Here is a 22,355-nt window from a genome sequence, read left to right on the forward strand (position 1 = left end):
TGCAGCTTTTTTAAAACAAGAGCTGTTGTAGTTACTGAGTTACTGAGGATAAGGTTAGCGTTATATTTAGGAATATTTAGGTACTATATTTAAATTTATATTTAGCATTAATTAGCTGCATTCTTAATTATGCCAATGGAAGGTCCTCACAAGGAGAGTAAGACAAACGTGTGTGTGTGTATGTGTGTGTATGTGTGTGTGTGTGTGTGTGTGTGTGTAGTGAGGGGGTTTATAACGTAAGAGCGCACTGAAACTCAGGAGAAGAAACGGTTCTTTAGAGCACTTCATTAACGAACCGTTTGGAACTGGTTTAGTTGAAAACGATTTTCAGCCACAAAGATGCTAACATTTACGGTGAGAATTTCCTCAAGTCTGTGTGGCACCAACAGAAAGGTGGGCGTGTCTTTGAGTTTGAGTTCCTTCAAATATTTCTAAGTTGTCATAGTTTTTTGTAAAAAATGTCCTGTCACGTTAGCTTACTTTAGCCAGTGAATTTTATAAACATTTCTAAACAAATCTATCAAACAAACGTGTGTGTATATCAGCATTAGTGACATTATTCCTTAAATGAATGTTAAAACTTCCTTATATGGACTAAAAGACACTCCTACATTACCATCTATGGTCTCTTGGAGCACATTTCATTTCTGCTAAGATATGCAGAAATTTTTTATCTCTTTACCTTGATTTGGTCAGAAAAACGTATTAAAAATATCGTTGTTCAGTTAATTGGCTGTTAGCTAAGAAGTACCAAAACACCAAGTGTTTTAGCTAAGTTAGCTAGCTAAGTCAGCTAGCATGCTAGTGTTGGTGATGAGTTGAATTAGCTAGGGATAGCTAAGAAGTACTGAAACACCAATTTGTAGATAGCAAATTATTAGCTAAGTTAGTTAGAATGCTAGTGTTGGTGACGTAACTAGCATTAATGTTACATGACAACTCTAAAAGCTATAAAGTGCAATAAAAATAAGAATAAAACTAGCATAGTTGTTAAGATAAAAGACACTCCTACATTACCATCTATGGTCTCTTGGAGCACATTTCTTTTCCATATATGGATGCAAAGATATGCAGAAATTTTTTATCTTATCATCTTAATACCAAAAATGGATTAAAAATGTCGTTGTTCAGTTAACGGAGACAACATCGTCTTTATCGCACTGGTTTTAAACGTTACAGCGCGTTCAGGTCACGTGAGAGAGTTTACGAGGAGTTCTGTTATTCTGATTAGTTTTCTATAACAGCAGCTCTGGCAGGAATCGTAAAATAATACATTATTGTTTCTATAGTAACAGCTCGTGAACAGGGATGTGTATGGCGGACGCTCCACATAAACGTGTTTAAAAAAACAATCGATGATTCGGTGAAGTTTTCTTCTTCTAAGAAGATGTTTGTCTAACATTGATGGAAGGAGTCTCCAGTGTCAGCGCTTTGTAACAGTCAGGTGCAAAGCTGTAACTTTAAGTTTTCTGACATCTTCAGGATCTTCGTAACGTGACAAGCTGCGTTTATTTTTGTCTTATTACGTTTAAGAGAGAGAGAGAAAATAGAGAGGCTGGTGAGGGAACGACTGTTTATAGCTGCTATAACGTAAGTGAGAACAGGAACTGACTTGAACTGGAACTTAGAGCTTCTCTTTCTGATCTAATCTATAAAAAAGAACTGAAGTTGGTAGTAATTTAATCAGCTTTAATTCTTTACAAACTCTGATTTAATCTGGTTTAAGAGTTCATGGAGTCATAGGCTACGTTTACATGCACATTAAATTCTGTTTAAGGTCTGTATTCGGGTTGCAGCCGTATTCCGAATACGATGTTTATATGCGTACAGGAGTCGGAATATTCCTGTATACATGGTTTGGCTGTTGTAAGTTTGCTAGAGTTGCTGTTCCTAAACACCTAGCGTACAGCTAAGCATCTGTTAGCACCCACAATTCCTTGCAGGCTGAGCTGCGCATATATCTCCTTTCAGTGGATTTTCTGAATAAGATGTTTACATGCAACAAATCTCCGATTAAAACAGGGATATTCCAGGAATGGGAATCGGAATTTGGGGAGTAAAAATATTGTCTTAATCCGAATCAGATTGCGGCGTTTAAACGCATGACTCAATACTAATTTGAATATCGACAAATTCTGATTAATATCAGAATATTGATGTGCATGTAAACGTAGCCATAGTCACCTCACTATCTGATCAGAAAGATCCCGAAACTCAAACACGGATTTCTTACTGAAAGATTGACGTGAACGTTTTTCCCAATCAGAAGGCAGGAATTGTGATGATTCCGATATGACTTAGATTGGACAGAAGTGTGAGTGAATGTGGGAAAGTTCAAGTTGGAACAAAAGAATGAAGAAATCAATGATAATTGTCGCTTTCATTAAGGTTTGTTAATATTAAAATGATTTAAAATTATTTATACAATATACAATGATGTAGAAGTGTGAATTACAAATTGGTGTTTCAGTTAATGCTAGTTAGCTAGCTATGCTAAATTCAGCTTGGTGGTTAATATTAGCTAGCTAATACGCTAGGTAGTGAATAATAATGTTAGGAGAAAATTTGTGTTAATTGTGTGAAATTTTATAGAAGGAATTTATGTTATGACGTAATTATTTACATTTCATGAACCAACTATTAACTTGAAAGTTGATGCTTCAGTTAGTGTGAGTTGAATTAGCTAGGGATAGCCAAGAAGTACTGAAACACCAATTTGTAGATAGCAAACTATTAGCTAAGTTATTTAGCATGCTAGTGTTGGTGACGTAACTAGCATTAACGTTACATGACAGCTATAAAAGCTATAAAGTGCAATAAAAATAAGAATAAAACTAGCATAGTTGTTAAGATAACAGCGAATGCTAGCGTAGCTACACATGCCAAACCCGAGAGTGAGGTGACTGGCTGCATAAACATGGAGTTTTAATAATATTAGTGTTATATTTGTATATTTTCTCCCCCCTCAGACTGAAGCGTGGTTATATTAGACTGTGTGGCGTTTCTGCTCAGTGTTGATGCGAGTGGTGTGTAGATGGTTATCGTTTCAGTCCCTGTCTGAGGAACTCCCTACTCAGAGAGCTGTTTTTAGCTGCAGTGTCGGCGTCTGCATCAGCGAGCTTTTAGCCGTGTGTGAGTTACAGTTCCACTCTCCAGGCCTCTTTATGAGACAGTAATACGGCCCCGGGGGATTTTTGGCCATAAAAAGGCAGAACGTGGACAAAGTGCAGCGGTTACCTGGGAGCGCACCGAGCTGGCCACCCTGCTTCTGGACGCTTCACAGAGAAACATTGCTGACATATTTCTACTGTATTCATATATTACTGTATTCATTCACCCTTAAAGCAATAGTACAGCAAAAACACCTACAAAATATGCAGATGATCAGCCACATCAGCCACGTTTGGTGTCTTCGGTTTTCCATAAACAAATCTCCTACAGTTATATCACATGATGTAAACAAGCTACAAAATCTTCTTATGTTAATTACATGATATGGCCAAAAGTATGTGCACTCCTGACCATCACACCCATATGTAGTTCTTCTCCAAACTGTTTCCACAAAGTCTGAAGCACACAGTTATATAGAATGTCTCTGTGTGCTGTAGCTTTACAGTTTCCCTTCACTGGAATTAAGAGACTCAAACCTGCTCCAGCATGACAATGCCCCTGTGCACAAAGCGAGCTCCATGAAGACATGGTGTGTGAAGGTTGGAGTGGAAGAACTCGAGTGTCCTGCACAGAGCCCTGACCTCAACCCCACTGAACACCTTTGGGATGAACTGGAACACCGACTGAACCCCAGACCTCCTCGACATCCCAACATCAGCGCCTGACCTCACTAATGCTCTTGTAGCTGAATGAACACAAATCCCCACAGCCTCGCTCCAACATCTAGTGGAAAGACTTCGCAGAAGAGTGGAGCTTATTATAACAGCAAACACAGGGGGAATAAATCTGGAATGGGATGTTCAACAAGCACATATAGGTGTGATGGTCAGGGGTGCACATACTTTTGGCTTTAGAGTGTAAGTGCTGATATCAAACCAGCAAAAATGACCACAGCACACACGATTACTTTAAGACGACACATGAAGCCTGGCTTCCACTAAAATTTCATTAAAATGCAGCAACGAAATATTTACCAGGTTCTAGTGTCTATAATATTCATCAGTCTTGGTGGAATTCAGTATTATTTTTAAATCAAATGATCAACTACAAAGTCACGCTGTTCATTCATTTAACTCAAACTGTTTTCAGTGAACAGCACAGCCTGCAGGAAAATCTCCTCTGAAGCTAATACACACTCAGTGAAGCTGTGGGAGTTTACAGCAGATCCCAGTACAGTGTGTTTTAATGGGAGGAAAGATGAATGCTCATTGGACAACACGCTTTTAACACGTCAGTTCGAGCCACGCCCGGACGCCGTGCGTCTCTGGGAGTGGACGGAGTGTGAGTGGGCGGGTTTTATGTAGAAAAATATCTCAGTGTTTATTGGACAGTGCGCTTTTCACTTCTCCTTATGATGATTGATCATAACTGGTTCATATAACCGGTGTAGCCTGTTGTTATAATCTTTATAATTGGTAAATATTGTAAAGAAATTGTAAGACATGAAGTTGTTTGATTAACTGCATTCATTTTGGAATTTTTTTGTTTATTTATAAGTCTAACTAGCCAGCTGTTATTACCGTCTTCAGTGGAATTTAGCTAGCTGTGTAGTTAGCAGCTCGGGTGCTGTTTAGCGTGACGTGGCAGTGCTGATGTGATTGGCCTGATTTTGCTCTTTTGATGCTCTTACTTATGAGGAGAAACTGAGAATTAAACAAGACGACAGATAAAACAGATACAACAGAACACACACAGATACAGTAACACACACCTGTGTTACCCCTGTTTTAAAAACCACCAACCATCGCTGGACCACAACTTTAATTTACTGTTACTTACTTACTTACTTACTTACTTACCTTGTTACTGTATCTTTTTTTTTCCATTGGACTCCAAAAAATTAATTTTAATTTAAAATCATAATAGCTTTATATATATATATATATATATATATATATATATATATATATATATATATATATATATATATACAGACAGATAGATAGATAGACAGACAGACAGATAGATAGATAGATAGATAGATAGATAGAAAGACAGACAGACAGACAGATAGAAAGACAGATAGATAGATAGATAGATAGATAGACAGAAAGACAGACAGACAGACAGACAGACAGATAGACAGACAGACAGACAGACAGACAGATAGATAGACAGACAGACAGACAGACAGACAGACAGACAGACAGACAGACAGACAGACAGACAGACAGACAGATAGACAGACAGACAGACAGACAGATAGATAGATAGATAGACAGACAGACAGACAGACAGACAGACAGATAGATAGATAGATAGATATGTCAAGTGTTACCTTTTTTAGAATACAGACACACACAATAAATAAATAAATAGCGCTCCAAAAATGAATGGAATTCAAAGTGAATATTGTTAAAATAATACAAAATTAAATGAATAAATAAATGAATAAACCAACAAACAAATAAATAGGAATCTAAAATGTAATGAAATTCAAAATAATTGATTATTGTTTCAATAAATATATACATTTATTTAAATAAATAAATAAATAAATATTTAAACAAGGGTGTGTGATGTGTGTATGTGATGAATGTGTGTGGGTGATGAATATGTGCGTGTGATGCGTGTGTGTGTGTGTGTGCGCAATGAGTGTGTGTGGGTGATGAATGTGTGCATGTGATGCGTGGATATGTGTGTGTGTGTGTGTGTGTGGTGTGTTTATCACCTCGACCGTTGACCTTGTGTTCATATCTGATCAAGATTGTGTGGTGGAAGATTAATAACACACTCTCCTGTAACTGCACCAGTGTGTGAGCGCTGCAGTGTGTTAATCCAACACATCATGTCTCTCAGTGACTGTGTGTGTGTGTGTGTGTGTGTAATGTTGATAAAGAGAATGCGGATTTCACTTGTATTTGTGTGAATGATGGGATCCTCCTTTCTGTTGCTAAGCAACAAGAGTTTGTCTATCTCTGTTTCCAATATACGCTTATTATTTCTGGTTTTATACTAAACTTAGCAAGTCTAGTGCAAGATTTTAAAGATTTGCACATACACTTGTGCGAAGGAGTTTTGTAGATGTAGAATCTTACATCACTTCCTGTCATGTGATCAGATCAACACGCTGTTAATTCTTCTAAATAAAATGTCATAATGAAATATTTTTACTGTACATTTTGTTTCTGTTCAATCTGCGGATATGTTTAAAAATCAACAAACAATTTTTACATGATGTTAATTTTTGAAAGTTTTCTATGATGTTAATTTTGCTACAGTTGCTACTGTAGTAATATACTGTATAGAGTAATAATATTTAGAAAAAAACCTTATTTAGAAAAAGGTCACATCGTGACCTCTCGTATTACGGTATATATGTTACCTCACATTATGTTTGATCACATGATATTTTATTTTAAAAAGAATTGACTCACCCCAGAAAGGAAGTGCAGCGAGTGTTGTTTATCTCATGACAGGAAGTGAAGTCATTTATAGTATGTTTCCCATGTGACTGATGTGTCAGTGTGATGGAGCAGATGTTATCCAGGTGTTGGGTTAGGAGGGGCTAAACCTGAACAAGGGTTCTTCAAGGGTTCTTCATGGGTTCTTTACATATTTAAGCTTTTTAAAGAGGTTCTGCTCTGTGTTATCAAGTTACAGTAAGAGCACAAACATCCAGGTTTCTCATGAACACTAATTTTCCTTCCCTTTGTGTATTTTTTAGGAAGCGGGGCATTGAGATGGTTCAGGTATGTCTACAATCTTTATCTACAATCTTACCCTCCAACACCTGCTCCTGTTCCAGCAGGAGATCTGATTCCATCTGATATTTTGTGAATGGTTGTGGTGCGGAAACTTAGCCACGAGGAGCAAATGTGAGAGGGGAATTATAGCAAGCTAACTATGAGGAAGGTGGAGCTTCAGGTGTCGTGTTTCTCCTGATATATCATATATAGATCATATATACAGTAATAACAGATTATATACGCAATTCCCTGTAACCATGTTAAGTGTGTGTTAAGCGTACACATCAGTATTCAGACCTCAGACAAAACTACAGACTTCAGCTATGTTTAGCTCTTTGTTTATGTCAAGAGTTACACACATGGGGGCGGAGTTTGAGTAAAACAGAGGCATGGCTTAGATACATGTGATTCTGACTCATTTTCTTGCGTGATATTGACTCAAGTGAGAAGCAGAATGACCCTGTGTAGTATTGTCTCTTGTGGGCGTGGCCTGTTCAGAAACCAGAGTCCTGATATTAGACAACGTCTATCAGATGTTTCTTTAAATCTTTGCCAACCTTTAATTCATTTCTTATCATATCATTCTAAACTGTGTTTTGCTTAACGGTGCATCATATTGCAAACGAAAGCTGAGGCTGGAAAATACAATCTGCTCGGTCAGTCTGCGTTTTCTAGCCTCGGTTTTTTTCATGGCTTAAAACATATGCTTGTCTTTCATGGTAGTGATCTAGACACCCCTGAAAAATATCCAGTCCTGAGAGCTTTACAGGAGAAAAACCTGGCAACCTCAGAATAATCATTTGAACAGAGAGCTCGAAAAATCAGCTTAAGTACGCGCATAACCCGGCTCTGAATACAAGAAACTTTTTCCTTTTTTTATGTAAATACTGATGAACCATGTGAGCTGAAGTCACTGAATCTGAAAACGTCCCACAGAGAAAAAAGGTTGAATCTAGCACCCTTCAGGGATCTGTGGTTTGTACCTCTGAGGAAACCAAGAAAGTTTTTATGTAGAACTGTACAACTGAAGGAACTCCTTTAGGAAGCTAAGAACCCTCGAGTAACCTTTTTTTGCTCAGAGTGTATGATTGAATACAATATAAAAACATTTATCTTTATAGATAATAAAAAAGCAGAATATCGCATCTGTATGGTCTGATAGGTCGAGTATTGTAATTTCCTTCTATTGGCAGAATAACTGAAATGCGTGTGCACCACTGTTTACTTGTTTCCCACACAAACACTGAGTTTCCCTGATCCTGTACCTGAACATTTTGCGCTAGTTTCAGGTCTTTTGTGTGTTTTGTGAGATGAAGGTGGGATAGAAATTTCGCTGAAACCTGGCATGCATGAAAACCGTAAATTGCAATATTTTTTGTTTCGTCTGTATTTTTGTCTATATTTTGTTTGTAATATTTTTGTTGCATCCTGTGGGATCCTTGTCCTGATGCACGTACCCAGTGTCACTGTTCTTTCTGGCAAACTTTCTAGAAAAAAAAAACATATTAATGGTGCATACAGTACTCTAGATGTATAATTGTGTATTAATGGTGATGGGGCTTGGTCAGATTTTTGATCTACAGCTCAGTGACGGGAAAAAAACATAAAATGACCTTTACTGTGAGGGAAAAGGATCACAGAAAGGCCACATCTATACCAAAATAGAATTTTCCATTCTCCACAGTGAGCACACAGAGGGAGCGAATACTTAAATAATCCCAGTGTTTAACATGCTGAGCTCAGTAATGCCTCTGTTTTGTGTGTGTGTGTGTGTGTGTGTGTGTGTTTTTTTTGTAAATATCCCACATGTAATATTTAAACTATCCTCATTCTTCTGTCTGATATCTGCACTAATCGAATCTGCGGCCCTGATTAGCTGCTGATTCTCAGATTCACTGAGTTCCACACTAATGAATCACAGAGGTGCCGCACCCGTGTGTCTGATTATCTGATCTGTACCAGTGCTGCTGTACACACAGTTTCCGTGTCCTGGTATGTTCCTGGACTTTCCTGGATGTTCCCTTCCGTCCTTGTAACGCTTTATGGAGTACGCTGGTGTAGAACGAACAGCAGAGTCTTTTCATCATTTTACAGATGATCCACATTCAGCTCCATTTCCCAGCATTGTGGTGGTTTAAAATAACGTTAAAGATCAAACAGTAATCATTCACTCGCTATAAAACTGTAAACACACAAGTTTGTCTTGTGTAGGTGAGGTTACTTTGTGCATCACGCATTAGATCGGACGCGATAAACTCAAGTTATCATTGTTGTGTGCCCTAAAAGGCTGTAAGGTAACTTATTTAACTTATTATTAATATTTAATTTATTATCATTATTAATGCATCTATTCCATTTTTATATTAACAGATTAAATAAATAACCTGATCAAAGCACTCACCTGATAAAATGCAATAAAATTCACATCATGTCACATCAGAATTATACGTTTTGTTGAACTCGTAATTACCATTTGAGATTTTTCTCAAGATAATAAAAACTTTCAAGAGATTTTTTTTGCGACTTCATTCACATTTGTGGACATAACCAGAGATAAAGCAGGCTGTGGTATCAGTTTAACGTTTATACGTGTGTATTAAACTTCCCCATTGTTTTCTAGTATTGATGAGGGATTAGAAACGTTACAGGGAACAAAAAACGGAAACTGAAAAAGAACAAAAAGTTCCATTGCATGGAATTGAAAACGTGAATGAAATCACTCTAAATTGTTCCAGAGTGAAAACAGTACTTTGTTGCAGTGCGATTTCAAGAAATTATAGCCCAGACCTATAGCTAAAATTTTCCCAATAGGCCTAACTTCCTGTCCTGAATTCGTCACTTCCTGCCTGGCTACAGGAGAATGTGAGGTTAGGTAAGCGCTATAGCCGAGATTCGAAGATGGAGCGACGTCAGGAAAAGCTACGTAGAAATCCTATATTTCTTCCAGCAACAAATTACACTGCAGAGTAGAAGGTGCTGTGAAGGATTTAAAGAAAACATCCTTCACTTTTTGCAGAAAACTGCAAAGGTGCACCATCAACTAACGTTAGCGCTAAGATGGCGACTGACAGCCAAATGACTCGTGACTATATGTACAGAACGCAAGGAACGCTGGAGCAGCAGCATAAAAATATCGATTCTGTTCAAAATGAAGAATAAATCATTTATAATACCTGACAATAGACGTGTGCATGGAATGTTGTTTGTTTGTTTGTTTGTTTGTTTTGTAAGCCCACCTGCTGTGTTTGCATATTTTATAACAAACTTAGTTTTCTCAAAATATGAAAAACTAGTGGTTATAAGCCGAGCAGAAGAAAACATTTACTGTAAAAGAATGATGAAATGCAGTCAGTTCATCACAGAGACTGGAGATAATGAGATGACCAGTCTGAGCCATGATTTTATCATTACCGTAATTCTGACATGACACGAGCTCGAGCTCAGAGCAGACCAGTACTGATTGCGTTTTGGCCGTGTGCTGAGACTCGTCTTTGGGAAATAATTAAACTGGTTCACACTGATGCGTCATTGTGTGCTGCGGCTGCTGTAAACACACCCTGCGGTGTACGGCGGCTATTTTATAAATCACATTCTTTTATAATATTCACACTAAGAACAAACATGTCCTCGGTGTCCCATGTCTCCTGAGAGACTTTTTTTTATAAATGAGTACCTGATAAAAGCAGCGATTGGACGAACTTCACCGTGACATACAGTACGTGTGGATCGTATATCAGGCGTCTATAAGTCTGTCTCTGTTACATGTTATTTATGACAGGCTGAAGAATTATAAGTAGAAAAAACTGGATTGTTAGTTTGATTTGTGTTTCATAAAGATTTAATTCATCCTTAAACATTAAATAAGATAAGACGTACTGTTTATGCCATTAAATATTAATAATAGCGAGACAATTATAATCCATCAGTACAGTTACAGGAATCTGGTCGATTACAGGAAATGCTTTCAGGTTTATACTGTTTACAACAACCGAAGCTTTAAAAAGAGCTGTTATGTTCTACTAATAAATATTTAGGCACTTTTGATTTCCGAACGTACTTAAATGTCAGACCGTGACGTCACAGAACATTAAGTATGAATCATTTCCACGCTGTAATAAAGTGCATCAGTCATGGTGTGTAGCTCAGAGAGGTGTTTAATTCTGCACTACTCCATCTTCCAGACGGGAGTTACTCTACACACGTCTGGGTGAATGATGAATCTCCTGCGCTCTGCAGAAACTATTTAGTTAAACCACTACGACTTCCACTTTCTGTCCACTAAAACTTAATCCTTATTTAATCAAGCGCTCTGACAGCATTGTTCAACATCCTCCTAAAATACACTGCGCTCAGATCATCGCAGCCCGAGAGGAACTGGTGTCCGTGTTGGAAAAGACTTTTCTTAACTTACTGCTACACGGTTTCTTTATTAAATACTATAACTCAGGTGTGATCCTTCAAATGTGAACGTCAGCACGTTTTTATTGGTATTAATTCAACGAAATAATGAATTAAAATCACAATAAATTCGCAAATGTACACAATATGATTCCTTGACCTTGATTTAGTATCATCTGGCTTTATTAAGTTGTGCATGAGTAACTGTTAGAGCACGATATTTAAAAACAAACAAACAAAATAATAGTCTGTGCTGGATCAAGTGCTATTCTGTGTGCTGCTGGAAGCCATTTTGTTAAATTAACCCAGTGATTAATGTGATCATTACAACTAGGACTGTTCATGCAGTGCTGTATGTAGGAGATACACTAGACTCCTGTTAGATTTATTTCAACACTCACCATCTTCTCATTCATATTTCATCATATTGCTTTTTATTTTTTCATCTTTTAATTGTCTCTTGCTTTTATGTTACATCCTGTTACATTTGACAGCAGAAGAAAAAATGCAATATCGTTATAAAGAGGTTTCATCTCAAGCTAAAAAGTTCAAATCGCAGAACAGTGAAACAGCTGATGTTTAAACAGACGTGTCAGAGGAATGACTTCTCTGGAGGTTTTATTTAAGTTATCGAGTTCCTAGCACAGGTACAGCCTACAGGTCATGTGACCTACTAATGATTAAGCCTGGCCACGCCCACTACAACAAGCACGTAGAATAAAAATCAGAACGATCAGTGTGTATTAGAGTAGTGACCATGAAGACACACCCATCTCTGTGATTTATAGAGATCACTTATCCTGTGTGAATTGATCAGACTTCCTCCAGGAACATTACTGAACACACACAGGTCCGGAAAACTAATCCCGTCTGAGACGCCGAACTTGAAATGGACCAGTGTGGAGTTACACCAAGAAGAACCAGAGCTGAGCACAAGTGTGTGTAGCCTTGTGAACGCAGAAACCAAAAACAGATTAATATATACAACAGGGTTTGTGGCTTCACTGTGTTCAGGGACTGTTTAGCACTGCTTTATTTAGGGAAGTGTGTGTGTGTGTGTGTGTGTGTGTGTGTGTGAAGGCTGGTTATAGACGAATGGGCAGGGCAGGGAGACTCGGTCAAGGTCCTGCAGCCTTCAGCTGAGCTCTTTAATATCTGACAGACAGCTCGAGATAAGGACTGACTCAGCTAAAACACACACACACACACACACACACACACAATCCATTCAGTGTTGAGTGAGACGACATTGTCAAGGCCAGAATGAAGAGAAAACAGAGGGTGTGGACAGAATGGGAACACACACACACACACACACACAGTCTTTGACATCTTTATCTTGCTATGTCACACCCAGTCACAATCAATCTCACTTAAAGAATCGATGAGATAATCGCTGTGGTTCCTCTGATAAGTGTTGCGGTTCTGCGGTTACTACGTGACTCTAGTACCAGGTGGAGCTTTGTTCCATCACAGCATTCATCTTTATCATCTTTAAAAAGAACAGACTTCACAATCTTAAATGTTCTTCCTCTGTCCTGCCGGACATGTAGAACCCCGACAACAAGGCGTTTCCCAATCAGGAACGTCAGAAGTAGAACCTTTTTGGAAGCCAAGAACACATAATTATCCAATAAACCCTTACAGAACCATCTTTTTTTCTAAGAGTGTGTGTATTATCTGGGTAAGTGTGTAGCACATGCTCCAAATTATGGCTCATTATTTTCTTCTTCACACCTAGAACCTGTCAAAACTGTTGTGGTGCTTGTAGACTCTTAGATAATGGGTTCTTTACAGGTACATTGGATAATAAAGTATTCTAAGCCTCTTAAAACTGTTTTAATAGTCCTTTATTTATTTTTAATAGTCATTTAATAGTCCTTTAAGAGTTCTTTATGGGTTCCCAGGATAATTAAGGGTTCTTCGTGTCTAAAAAAGGTCTAAAGAGATCTACTTGGAACCCTGTCTGATACAAACTCCTACGTAGAACCTATAAGCATTCTCAAAGATCCCGTGTCTGTAGCACCAAATAACATAGTTAAAGATCTATCAATCAAAAGGTTCTTCATGGAACCAAAAACGAATCCTCCATGGCATCGCTGTCAAGAAGGTTTTTTTCTGGAACCTTTATTTGTAACTGTGTCTAAAAATAACTGTGTTTAAAAATAAAGCGTCCAGAAAAGGTTCTTTAGGAAACTAACAAACACAAAGGATCTACTATGGCATCTGTAAAGAACATTTTCTGGTACCTTTATTCATTTTTTTTTTTTACTAATGCACACTCTTAGAGAAAAGAAATGGCTCTTCAATGGATCTTAAGGTTCTGTGGATAAATAAAGGTCTTAGGTTTTCAAAAAAGGGGTCCAATTAGATCCCTTTCTTACAGACATGCTCAGTTGTAGGGTTCTGTGTAGAACCATAGACTCTTCTCAGAGAGGGACAAGAAAAGAAAAGTATCTAAGGGTGTAATAATAACAACATATATATATATACATAAGTATATATACGTAAGTGTATACAACTATATATACTATACTATATTATATTATATACTATATATTAACACGTATATATTATTTGATCTCCTGGCTGCTGGTGAAGGCTGGATTACAGTTTTATCTTTAACGTGTCGATGGTAATAAATGACCCCACACCCTGGCCTTAAATAAACACTTCATGTCCTCCCTTTGGACGTTTCCTTTCCTTTAAAGCCAGGAGCAGTTCCGCAGCGTTTGGTGAAAGGAACCCGTCGGCTCTCGTTCCCGCTCTGTAGTCCTCCCCGAATGAGCTGAGGCTTAAAGCACTGTACTGATGAACACGAGGAACTGTTTGCAGTAAACGGTTCTGTTTGCAGTGTGACAGCAGAAGCAGACGCTGAACTGATTTTCAGGAAGAACTGGCTGGTTAAGGAGGGACAGTAAATAAAGGCCAGTGGGAGAACGTTCTGGAAGCTGGTGTAGTTCAGTTTAATCCCTCAGAGCAGCTCTTCAGGACTCATCTGGACATCTTACTTCCTCTGAGCACTGACACTGTGTGTGTGTGTGTGTGTGTGTGCGTACTGTGTGTGTGTGTCTGTGAATATGTGTATCGTGTGTGTACTGTGTGTGTACTGTGTGTGTATCATGTGTGTGTGTACTATGTGTGTACTGTGTGTATACTGTGTGTGTACCGTGTGTGTGTATCATGTGTGTGTGTGTACTGTGTGTATACTGTGTGTGTACTGTGTGTGTACTGTGTGTGTATAGTGTGTGTGTACTGTGTGTGTCTGTTTACTGTATGTGTGTACTGTGTGTGTATTGAGTGTACCATGTGTATGTGTATGTGTGTGTGTGTGTGTGTGTGTGTATCGCGTGTACCATGTGTGTACAGAGTGTGTGTGTGTGTGTGTGTGTGTGTACCAGCTCATCACACCACTTAAACTGCAGCTGAATGATTCATTACTTCAGCTTAGCCTGAGGCTGTGTGTGTGTGTGTGTGTGTGTGTGTGTGTGTGTGTGTCTGTTATGTGTCTCATAAAAAGTTGTCAGTGATGTTGGTCAGCTTTGTGCTGGCTGTAAGAATATTTCCAGACATTTCTCCTCCTCCTTTTCACATTGTGGTCTTCTGGGAAATTTGAACTGCCTGCAGAAGCTCCGCCCACAAAACACCTGATACATTCTGTACACTTATCTGGCCAAAAGCTTCAGCATCATAACGATCCTGAAGTCCTGAAGGTCATAATGTCCTGAAGGTGCTAAAGTCCTGAGGATTCTAAAGTTCTAAAGATCCTAAAATTTCTCTAAGGTCCGAAAAGTCCTGGAGAGGTCCCAAAGACCAAAAGTCCTTAAGTTCCTAAAGTCCTTAAGCTTCCAAAGTCTTCAAGGTCCTAAATGTCCTAAAGTCCTGAGGGTCCTAAACACCTGTAGGTTCTAAATGTCCTAAAGTCATGAAGGTCTTAAAGTCAAAAAGTTCCTAAAGTCCTGAAGATCCTAAAGTCCTAACATCTTGAAGTCCTGAGAGTCCTAAAGTCCTGAAGGTCTTGAAGTCCTGAAGATCCTAAAGGAAAGCATGGACTTGTGCTTTCTGTGCATTCTGTCCTTATCCTTTAAAACCCAGTCCTTTTTCTTCTCTGCCACACAGAACTAAAATAAAGCTCCACTGTAAATGTTAGCACCGTGTGAAAGGGTCTCTGTGGTTTAAAGGATTTTTCTGTTTATTATCATAACAAGAAAAATGGTTAAATGATTACAGACTGAAACCAAAAAATGGCTCCTTAGGGAACAAAACGTAGTTCTTCCATGGCATCATTTATAAACGCATACAGGAAGCATCTCTTCTCCCCACAACACAGTGGCTCCGTCAGTCCGGGACCCGATGCTGATTTGGCACTGCTCTTTAAACGATGACCTTGAACTTGATGACCTTAGATAATGATGTAAGCCCTTCTCTCTTTCTGCCAAATATCCTAGCACTTTCTTCCAAAGAAAATGTGCACGCTCCAGAGAGTCAGTCCCACAGGATCTGGGCCCAGTATTGACTCTGAGGTCCCCTTTTAGTTTTATTTTTAGCATTTTTAGCCCACACAGCTTTGACCTCCAGCTCAACTTATTATTTTCTGTCAGAAGTCACTTTTTTCGGGGTCATGTAGAGTATTTCACTGCGACTGTAAAGAACTGTCAGAGTTCTACCAGGTGCTTTATATTTCTCTACTAAAACATGGGAAGTTTAGTCACCACATGAACCGTCTGTTATTAAAAACGAGTGTTTAGTCGATGCTCCAGCTCTCAAACAACCCACATTTAATTTCTTATTTTATTGACAAATTAAACTTTAATCTAAATTAATCTTTAGCTAAAAGATAAGATAATGCATCAGGGGGCAGACAGGAAGCACTAGTTTATTTCCTGCTAGCTTGAAATAGCTAATCATTTAGATGATTCTGATTCTCTTGAAAAATGATTCCCGATGCAACAAAAATCACAATTCTTATAAACATTTCTATGATTCATTATATACACATTATATTTGTGAACAATTTTCCAGCAATACAGTAGTGTTGTGTATAAAAAAACTGTTCACTGAAACTTTATATAATGTCTGCAAAAACATTATAACTAAAACATCACATTGTCTGTTTTAAAACTTGAATAAAAAGACATCACATTATTCACCATATCTCAGAAAAGTGTATTGTGAGGTTATTTATCATGATATTGGTATTGTATCGTCATATCGCCCAGCCCTAATACTGAGCAATAATCTGGAGTTTGTACTATAAACATGATCAATTAATACACACACTTTTAGGAAAAAAGGGTTCTTTAAGCATTCTTTGGAAAATTATAGGTTCTAAGCTTTCTAAAAGGTTTTTACTGGCATCACTGACAGGTTCTCGGTATAAAGAAGATAATAATCACCAATTATTTGGACAATTAAAGATTGTAAATTTCCCAAAAGTGGTCTACTTGGAAACTTTTCAAACTGATAATGTTCTGTTTTATGTAGTTTCCCTGTAGGGACACGAAAAGAACCCTGAATAATGTAATAGTAAGAAGGAAAACAATCACTGTGAAAACACAGGAAGACTCGAATGAAATTCTCTACTCAAACTATCTGGCAAAATTACTGACACCCCTAAAGAATATTGAAATAAATGCAGACAAGCTGAAAAAACTTTTAAAATTGCTCCTGAAATACTTTTTCTTCATCCATCATCACGAGGAAAAGCAAAGAGCTTCCAGCAGAAAAAAGAGAGAGTTTTTTTCTGACAAAAACCTACAAAATAGTGTGTGTTGTACTCAGAGTGGAGCAAAATCATTTGTTTTGGTCATCATGTTTTTTGAAAAAAAGGGACTGAATACAAGGAAAAGCTTCCAAACCTGCTGTAAAATATGGAGGTGGATCACGGATACTAGTTCAAATGAACTGCATCATGAATGAATGAAGTATCAATATATTTGAACCCAAAGCCTGGTTGCCTCTGCCAGGAGGTTAAGAGTCGGCTGTAGATCAGTATTTCAACAAGACAATGACACACATTCCAAATCAACACGGAAAAGATTATTAAAAAAAAGAAAATTCATATTTCGCAGTTAACATTTATCTGTCTAAAAGGTATGGCCTGAACTGAAGACGTCCATGTGCACAAACGTGAACATTTAAAGGAGTCCAAAATCCTCTACAAGTGTCTTCAACTTTCTTAGATGTTACAGCAAGAGACTCAGTGCTGGTAGTCTATTATATGAATTGGAGGGGTGCCAATAATTTTGAAAGTAGCATACAAAAAAAATGTACTACATAAAAAAAGCATTAAAACAAACGTTAAACTGTACAGCGTTCTTATAATCTTAAGCTCAACACGTCCCTCGGTGCATGTGTTCATTTATTTTGGTGGAGTTTTGAAAAAGCTGATTTTCTGATGAACTTCATCAAAGCTACGTGTTTTTGTGTTTCAACCAGAAGATACTTTTGATATTGTGTTTATTAGACGGCCAATCAGAGCAAAGTTCATTCCTCTGTTTAAGAATACAGAAATAACCTTTAGACGTGTAAATAAGATACGTGCCTTTATTGCTGTAATAAATCCGTAAAAGTCCAGATAAGAGAGCGAGCTCTTCATTAAACACTCTTCTCATTCACTCTTAGAAAATATAGAACCAGTAAGGGTTCTTCGGTTGTTCTTTTAGGAGAACAATCTATGCAGTGTTTCCTGCTCAGAAGGAGTACCAAGTAGATCCCTTTTACGAGGCTAAGAACCTCCAATGAACTCCTGAAGAATCACTTTCCACGCAGTACTGAGACAGTTTAGCTAAAAGTTCAATGTCTGATGAAGAATATAATTACCAATAAGACTCTGTTGTAGGGTTCTTCATAGAACCTTTAAGAGTTTCCTGAGTGGGACAAAGAAAGAACGCTGTTAAAGTGCGTAGGAACTGTACTGGCCACTCCTTGTAGGAGGATGAGAATCTTTACATATCTAATGAACCATTAAAGTACCCTTGAAGAACTCTTTGTTTTCTAAGAGTGTACCAAATACCAAATAGATGGATGTTGAGATCCATCTTTTCACACTGAGGACAGCTGAGGAACTCGAACACGACTATTACAAAAGCTGCAAACATTCACTGATGCTCAAGAAGGCAAAACCAATTATTATTTTTTCATTTGTCTTCTGGGAATCATGTAAATATCTTATGTAGCTTCTGAACGGCAGTACTAAATTAAAAAAAAAAAAAAAAGATCTTTATATAAAATAGTAACAATTTACACCGAACATCCTGTTCAAAAGTTTACACCCCCCTGGCTCTTAATGTATCATGTTGCCTTCTTGAGCATCAGTGAATGTTTGCAGCTTTTGTAATAGTTGTGTTCGAGTCTCTCAGCTGTCCTCAGTGTGAAAAGATGGATCTCTAAATCATATAGCTGCTGCTGGAAAGGAGTCAAATATGCAGAAGATGCTGGAAAAGTAGAGAATGTGCTCAGAACAAACAAGGGCCTCATGAACAACTATCACAAAACATAAAAACAGTCGCTGATCATCAGGTAACACACACAGTATTAAGAATCAAGCGTATGGAAACTTTTGAACTGGTTCATTTGGGTAAATTCAGTTATTATTGTGTCTTGTGGACTAGATGCAAACATCTGATATGTGAAATAGCTTATTCAGGGCAGAACTAAATAAAAAACAAAAACAATTTTTATGATCCCTCTTATGTTTTTTTTGCAGATTCTACAAAGTGTATGTAAACTTATGAGCCCAACTGTAATTAAGGGTGCTAAGGCTAAGAGAGGTTCTAATTTGAACCTTTTCTGATAGGAAACAAACATCTGGGGAACCCATGAAGGTTATGAGGAGAACCCTAAAACAGACTCTGCCAGATAAAGATTCTCTTTCAGGAGGATACGAACCTTTAATTAGCCAATGAACCCTTAAAGAACCTTTGAAGAACTTTTTTTTTTAAAGTGTGCCAAGTACCTAGAATCTAACAGGTGTTTTATGCGTTAAGAAGAAAGTAATGAGCAATAATTTGGAGTTTGTTCGACACACTTACGCAGTTAACACACACACACGCCCTTAGAACACACGGTTCTTTAAGGGCTGATTGGATAATTAAGTGTTGTTAGACTTCTAAAAAGCGCTCTGATAGGAAACTCTTTGTATGGCTCTAGAGTAGACCTGTAAGGGTTCCACTAGAGCAACTGAAGAAGAACAAGTGAAGAACTGAGGAACCATTAAGTGTCCTAAATTTTCGAGCTGTGTGAGAGTGTGTGAGAAGAGACTCTTTATTTTTCACTTTGAGTTTTAATGAATAGCGCAGAACCGCACCCCAGCTCACAAGCCTATCTGCACACGTTGTTGTACGGTTCTGCACAGAACATTTAAGGGTTCATTAGAAGAAAGGAATGAGCAATAATTTGGAGTTTGTACGGTAGTATATAAATATCAATTCTTTAAGAGTTCTTTAAGGGTTCATTGGATAATTATTGGCTCACAGCCTCCTAAAATGTAATTGAATTCAATTTTATTTGTATAGCACTTTTTAACAATAGAGCAGCTTTACAGAAATTCAGACACAGATAAACAGAACCCTAATCTGAACCTTTTCTGAGAGGGAAACTCTGTGTTTTAGGAAACGTTATGTTTTAGGAAATTCCATGATTTAGGAAATTCTGTTTTATGAAACTCTATGTTTTAGGAAACTTTATATTTTAGGAAACTCTATGTTTTAGGAAATTCCATGTTTTAGGAAACTCTGATTTACGAAACTCTATGTTTTAGGAAATTCCATGTTTTAGGAAACTCTATGTTTTAGGAAATTCCATGTTTTAGGAAACTCTATGTTTTAGGAAACTCTGTTTTACGAAACTCTATGTTTTAGGAAATTCCATGTTTTAGGAAACTCTATGTTTTAGGAAACTCTGTTTTACGAAACTCTATGTTTTAGGAAACTTTATATTTTAGGAAACTCTATGTTTTAGGAAACTTTATATTTTAGGAAACTCTATGTTTTAGGAAATTCCATGTTTTAGGAAACTTTATGTTTTAGGAAACTCTATGTTTTAGGAAACTCTATGTTTTAGGAAACTTTATATTTTAGGAAACTCTAAGTTTTAGGAAACTTTATATTTTAGGAAACTCTATGTTTTAGGAAATTCCATGTTTTAGGAAACTTTATGTTTTAGGAAACTCTATGTTTTAGGAAACTCTATGTTTTAGGAAACTTTATATTTTAGGAAACTCTAAGTTTTAGGAAACTTTATATTTTAGGAAACTCTATGTTTTAGGAAACTCTATGTTTTAGGAAACTCTGTTTTAGGTTCCGCCAGAGAGACAACTGAAGAACCCTAGTGTACACAGCAGATTGTGTAGTTAAGAGGAATGTTATGCGTGTGATTCATTGTTCCTGGTTTGTCTTGGGCAAATGCCTGAACCAGTTCCTGTTATAATCTATAATACTAATAATAATAATAATAATAATAAATAATGACCTGATGACTCCACTGTGGTTCTGCAGCTGGATCTGAGCAGGCCGTTGGAGGATCAGGGCCCGCTGGACGCCATCATCCACAAACTGACGGACCACATCGTGGAAGCTGATCAGAACGTCATCGAGGCTCAGAGACTGGTGCAGAGTGTGCAGGTAGAACAACAGCTTCATCACACAGCTGGACTTTTATCATTTTTATGAAATGTTTTATAAATTTAGAAGAATATATCATGAGGTCTTGGCAGGCTTGTGCAGTGTCTCGTAGCAGTTATCTGAATTTTTACCGCTCCTTTGTTTACACTTTGGGTGGGATTAGTTATTAATTGTCCAGTTCATTCCGCACGTATTGTCCATGTTCCTTTCAGGAATACATCGACGCTCACCCAGAGACCGTGATCCTGGATCCTCTTCCTGGTATCCGCACGCTGCTCGACCGCTTCAAGTCCTACACACTGATTCACAAAATGGAGGAGTGTATGAAGGGTTAGTGCACACTGTCCACACAAAACACTCATCACTGTGGGAATGTGTTTTCTTATAAACCTGTGGGAATCGAGCTGATGATAAAGAGGGAAGTGAGGGTTTGTCATCTACGCAGTTAAAAAAATATATGTATTTTTAGATCATCCCCTCTGTAAAACCTCCATCATTCATTTCCATCAGCTTAATGTTGTTACGTGATATCACTTCACATGTCTCTTATTAAATAATAACTTCCCGAAAGGGTAAAGCGACACAACGAGCTCTGTTCCTTTAAAAAGAGAAAGAAAACATGACAGATGTCCAGAGATGATACTACTACTATTACTACTACTACTACTAATAATAATAATAATTCTTTAATATAAACCTTGTGTAATAATAAACATGGTAAAAAATGTGTGTAATCACTGAATGCTGAAGTTTTCTGTAAGGAGATGTTTATGTAACATTGATGGAAGGAGTCTCCAGTGTCAGCGCTTTGTAACAGTCAGAGGTAAAGCTGTAACTTTAAGTTTTCCGACATCTTCAGGACAGAGGAGTTTACGCTTCTTTGCGGTTTCTCAGTAACGTAACAAGCTGCGTTTTTTTCTCTTATTAACTAAGAAAGAGAAAAAAGAGAGGCTGGTGAGGGAGAGCGAGAACTTCCCATGGACGTACCACAACATTAAACGTAACTATAAATGGATGAAAAGTATGACACGCCGTTCTTTAATAAATAAAAACGTTGTAATAATTGGTCAATTGCTGTGATATAAGAAGAATAAAACACTTCAGGATGTGCTGTTATTGGAAAATAATCAACTTTGGATCAGTAACAGTAACTCTGCTTCATCACACCATCCTGTTGTTGATTATTTTCCAATAACAGCACAACACGGAGTGCTTTTATTCCTTGCAAAGCTCATGTGCAATAGCTTGTATTGGATATGAATAAGACTTCTAGTAGCTGAGTTTTTTTATATTAAAACTGCTGTTTTTTTTTTTTTGCTTTACTTTTTTTGTGCGTTTTAGCAAAAAAAAAAGCAGTAATAGTAAAAAAGTCATAAGCGATTATAAAGCTTCAAACCTTTTTAGCTAGGGTCCTAATGTGAGGCCCAAAAATAATGAACACTTAAAGTTATCCTGAGGTACAAAAATCGTCCAA

The 22,355-nt window shown here is 37.5% G+C and overlaps 1 protein-coding gene across 2 annotated transcripts in view; it reads left to right on the forward strand.

Annotated features, from left to right (window-relative positions):
* The window catches only part of itpk1a (inositol-tetrakisphosphate 1-kinase a), a 42,257-nt gene that overhangs the window by 2,926 nt on the left and 16,976 nt on the right, over positions 1–22,355 (forward strand). For both annotated transcript variants that reach the window (XM_053242187.1, XM_034313793.2), the window contains exons 3-5: positions 6,839–6,863; positions 20,756–20,881; positions 21,094–21,211. In XM_053242187.1, coding sequence (XP_053098162.1) covers positions 6,839–6,863; positions 20,756–20,881; positions 21,094–21,211 — 269 coding nt within the window. The remainder of the gene's footprint in view (positions 1–6,838; positions 6,864–20,755; positions 20,882–21,093; positions 21,212–22,355) is intronic.

This window comes from Pangasianodon hypophthalmus, chromosome 19 (assembly GCF_027358585.1).
Source record: "Pangasianodon hypophthalmus isolate fPanHyp1 chromosome 19, fPanHyp1.pri, whole genome shotgun sequence".
In the NCBI taxonomy this organism is placed as follows: Eukaryota; Metazoa; Chordata; class Actinopteri; order Siluriformes; family Pangasiidae; genus Pangasianodon; species Pangasianodon hypophthalmus.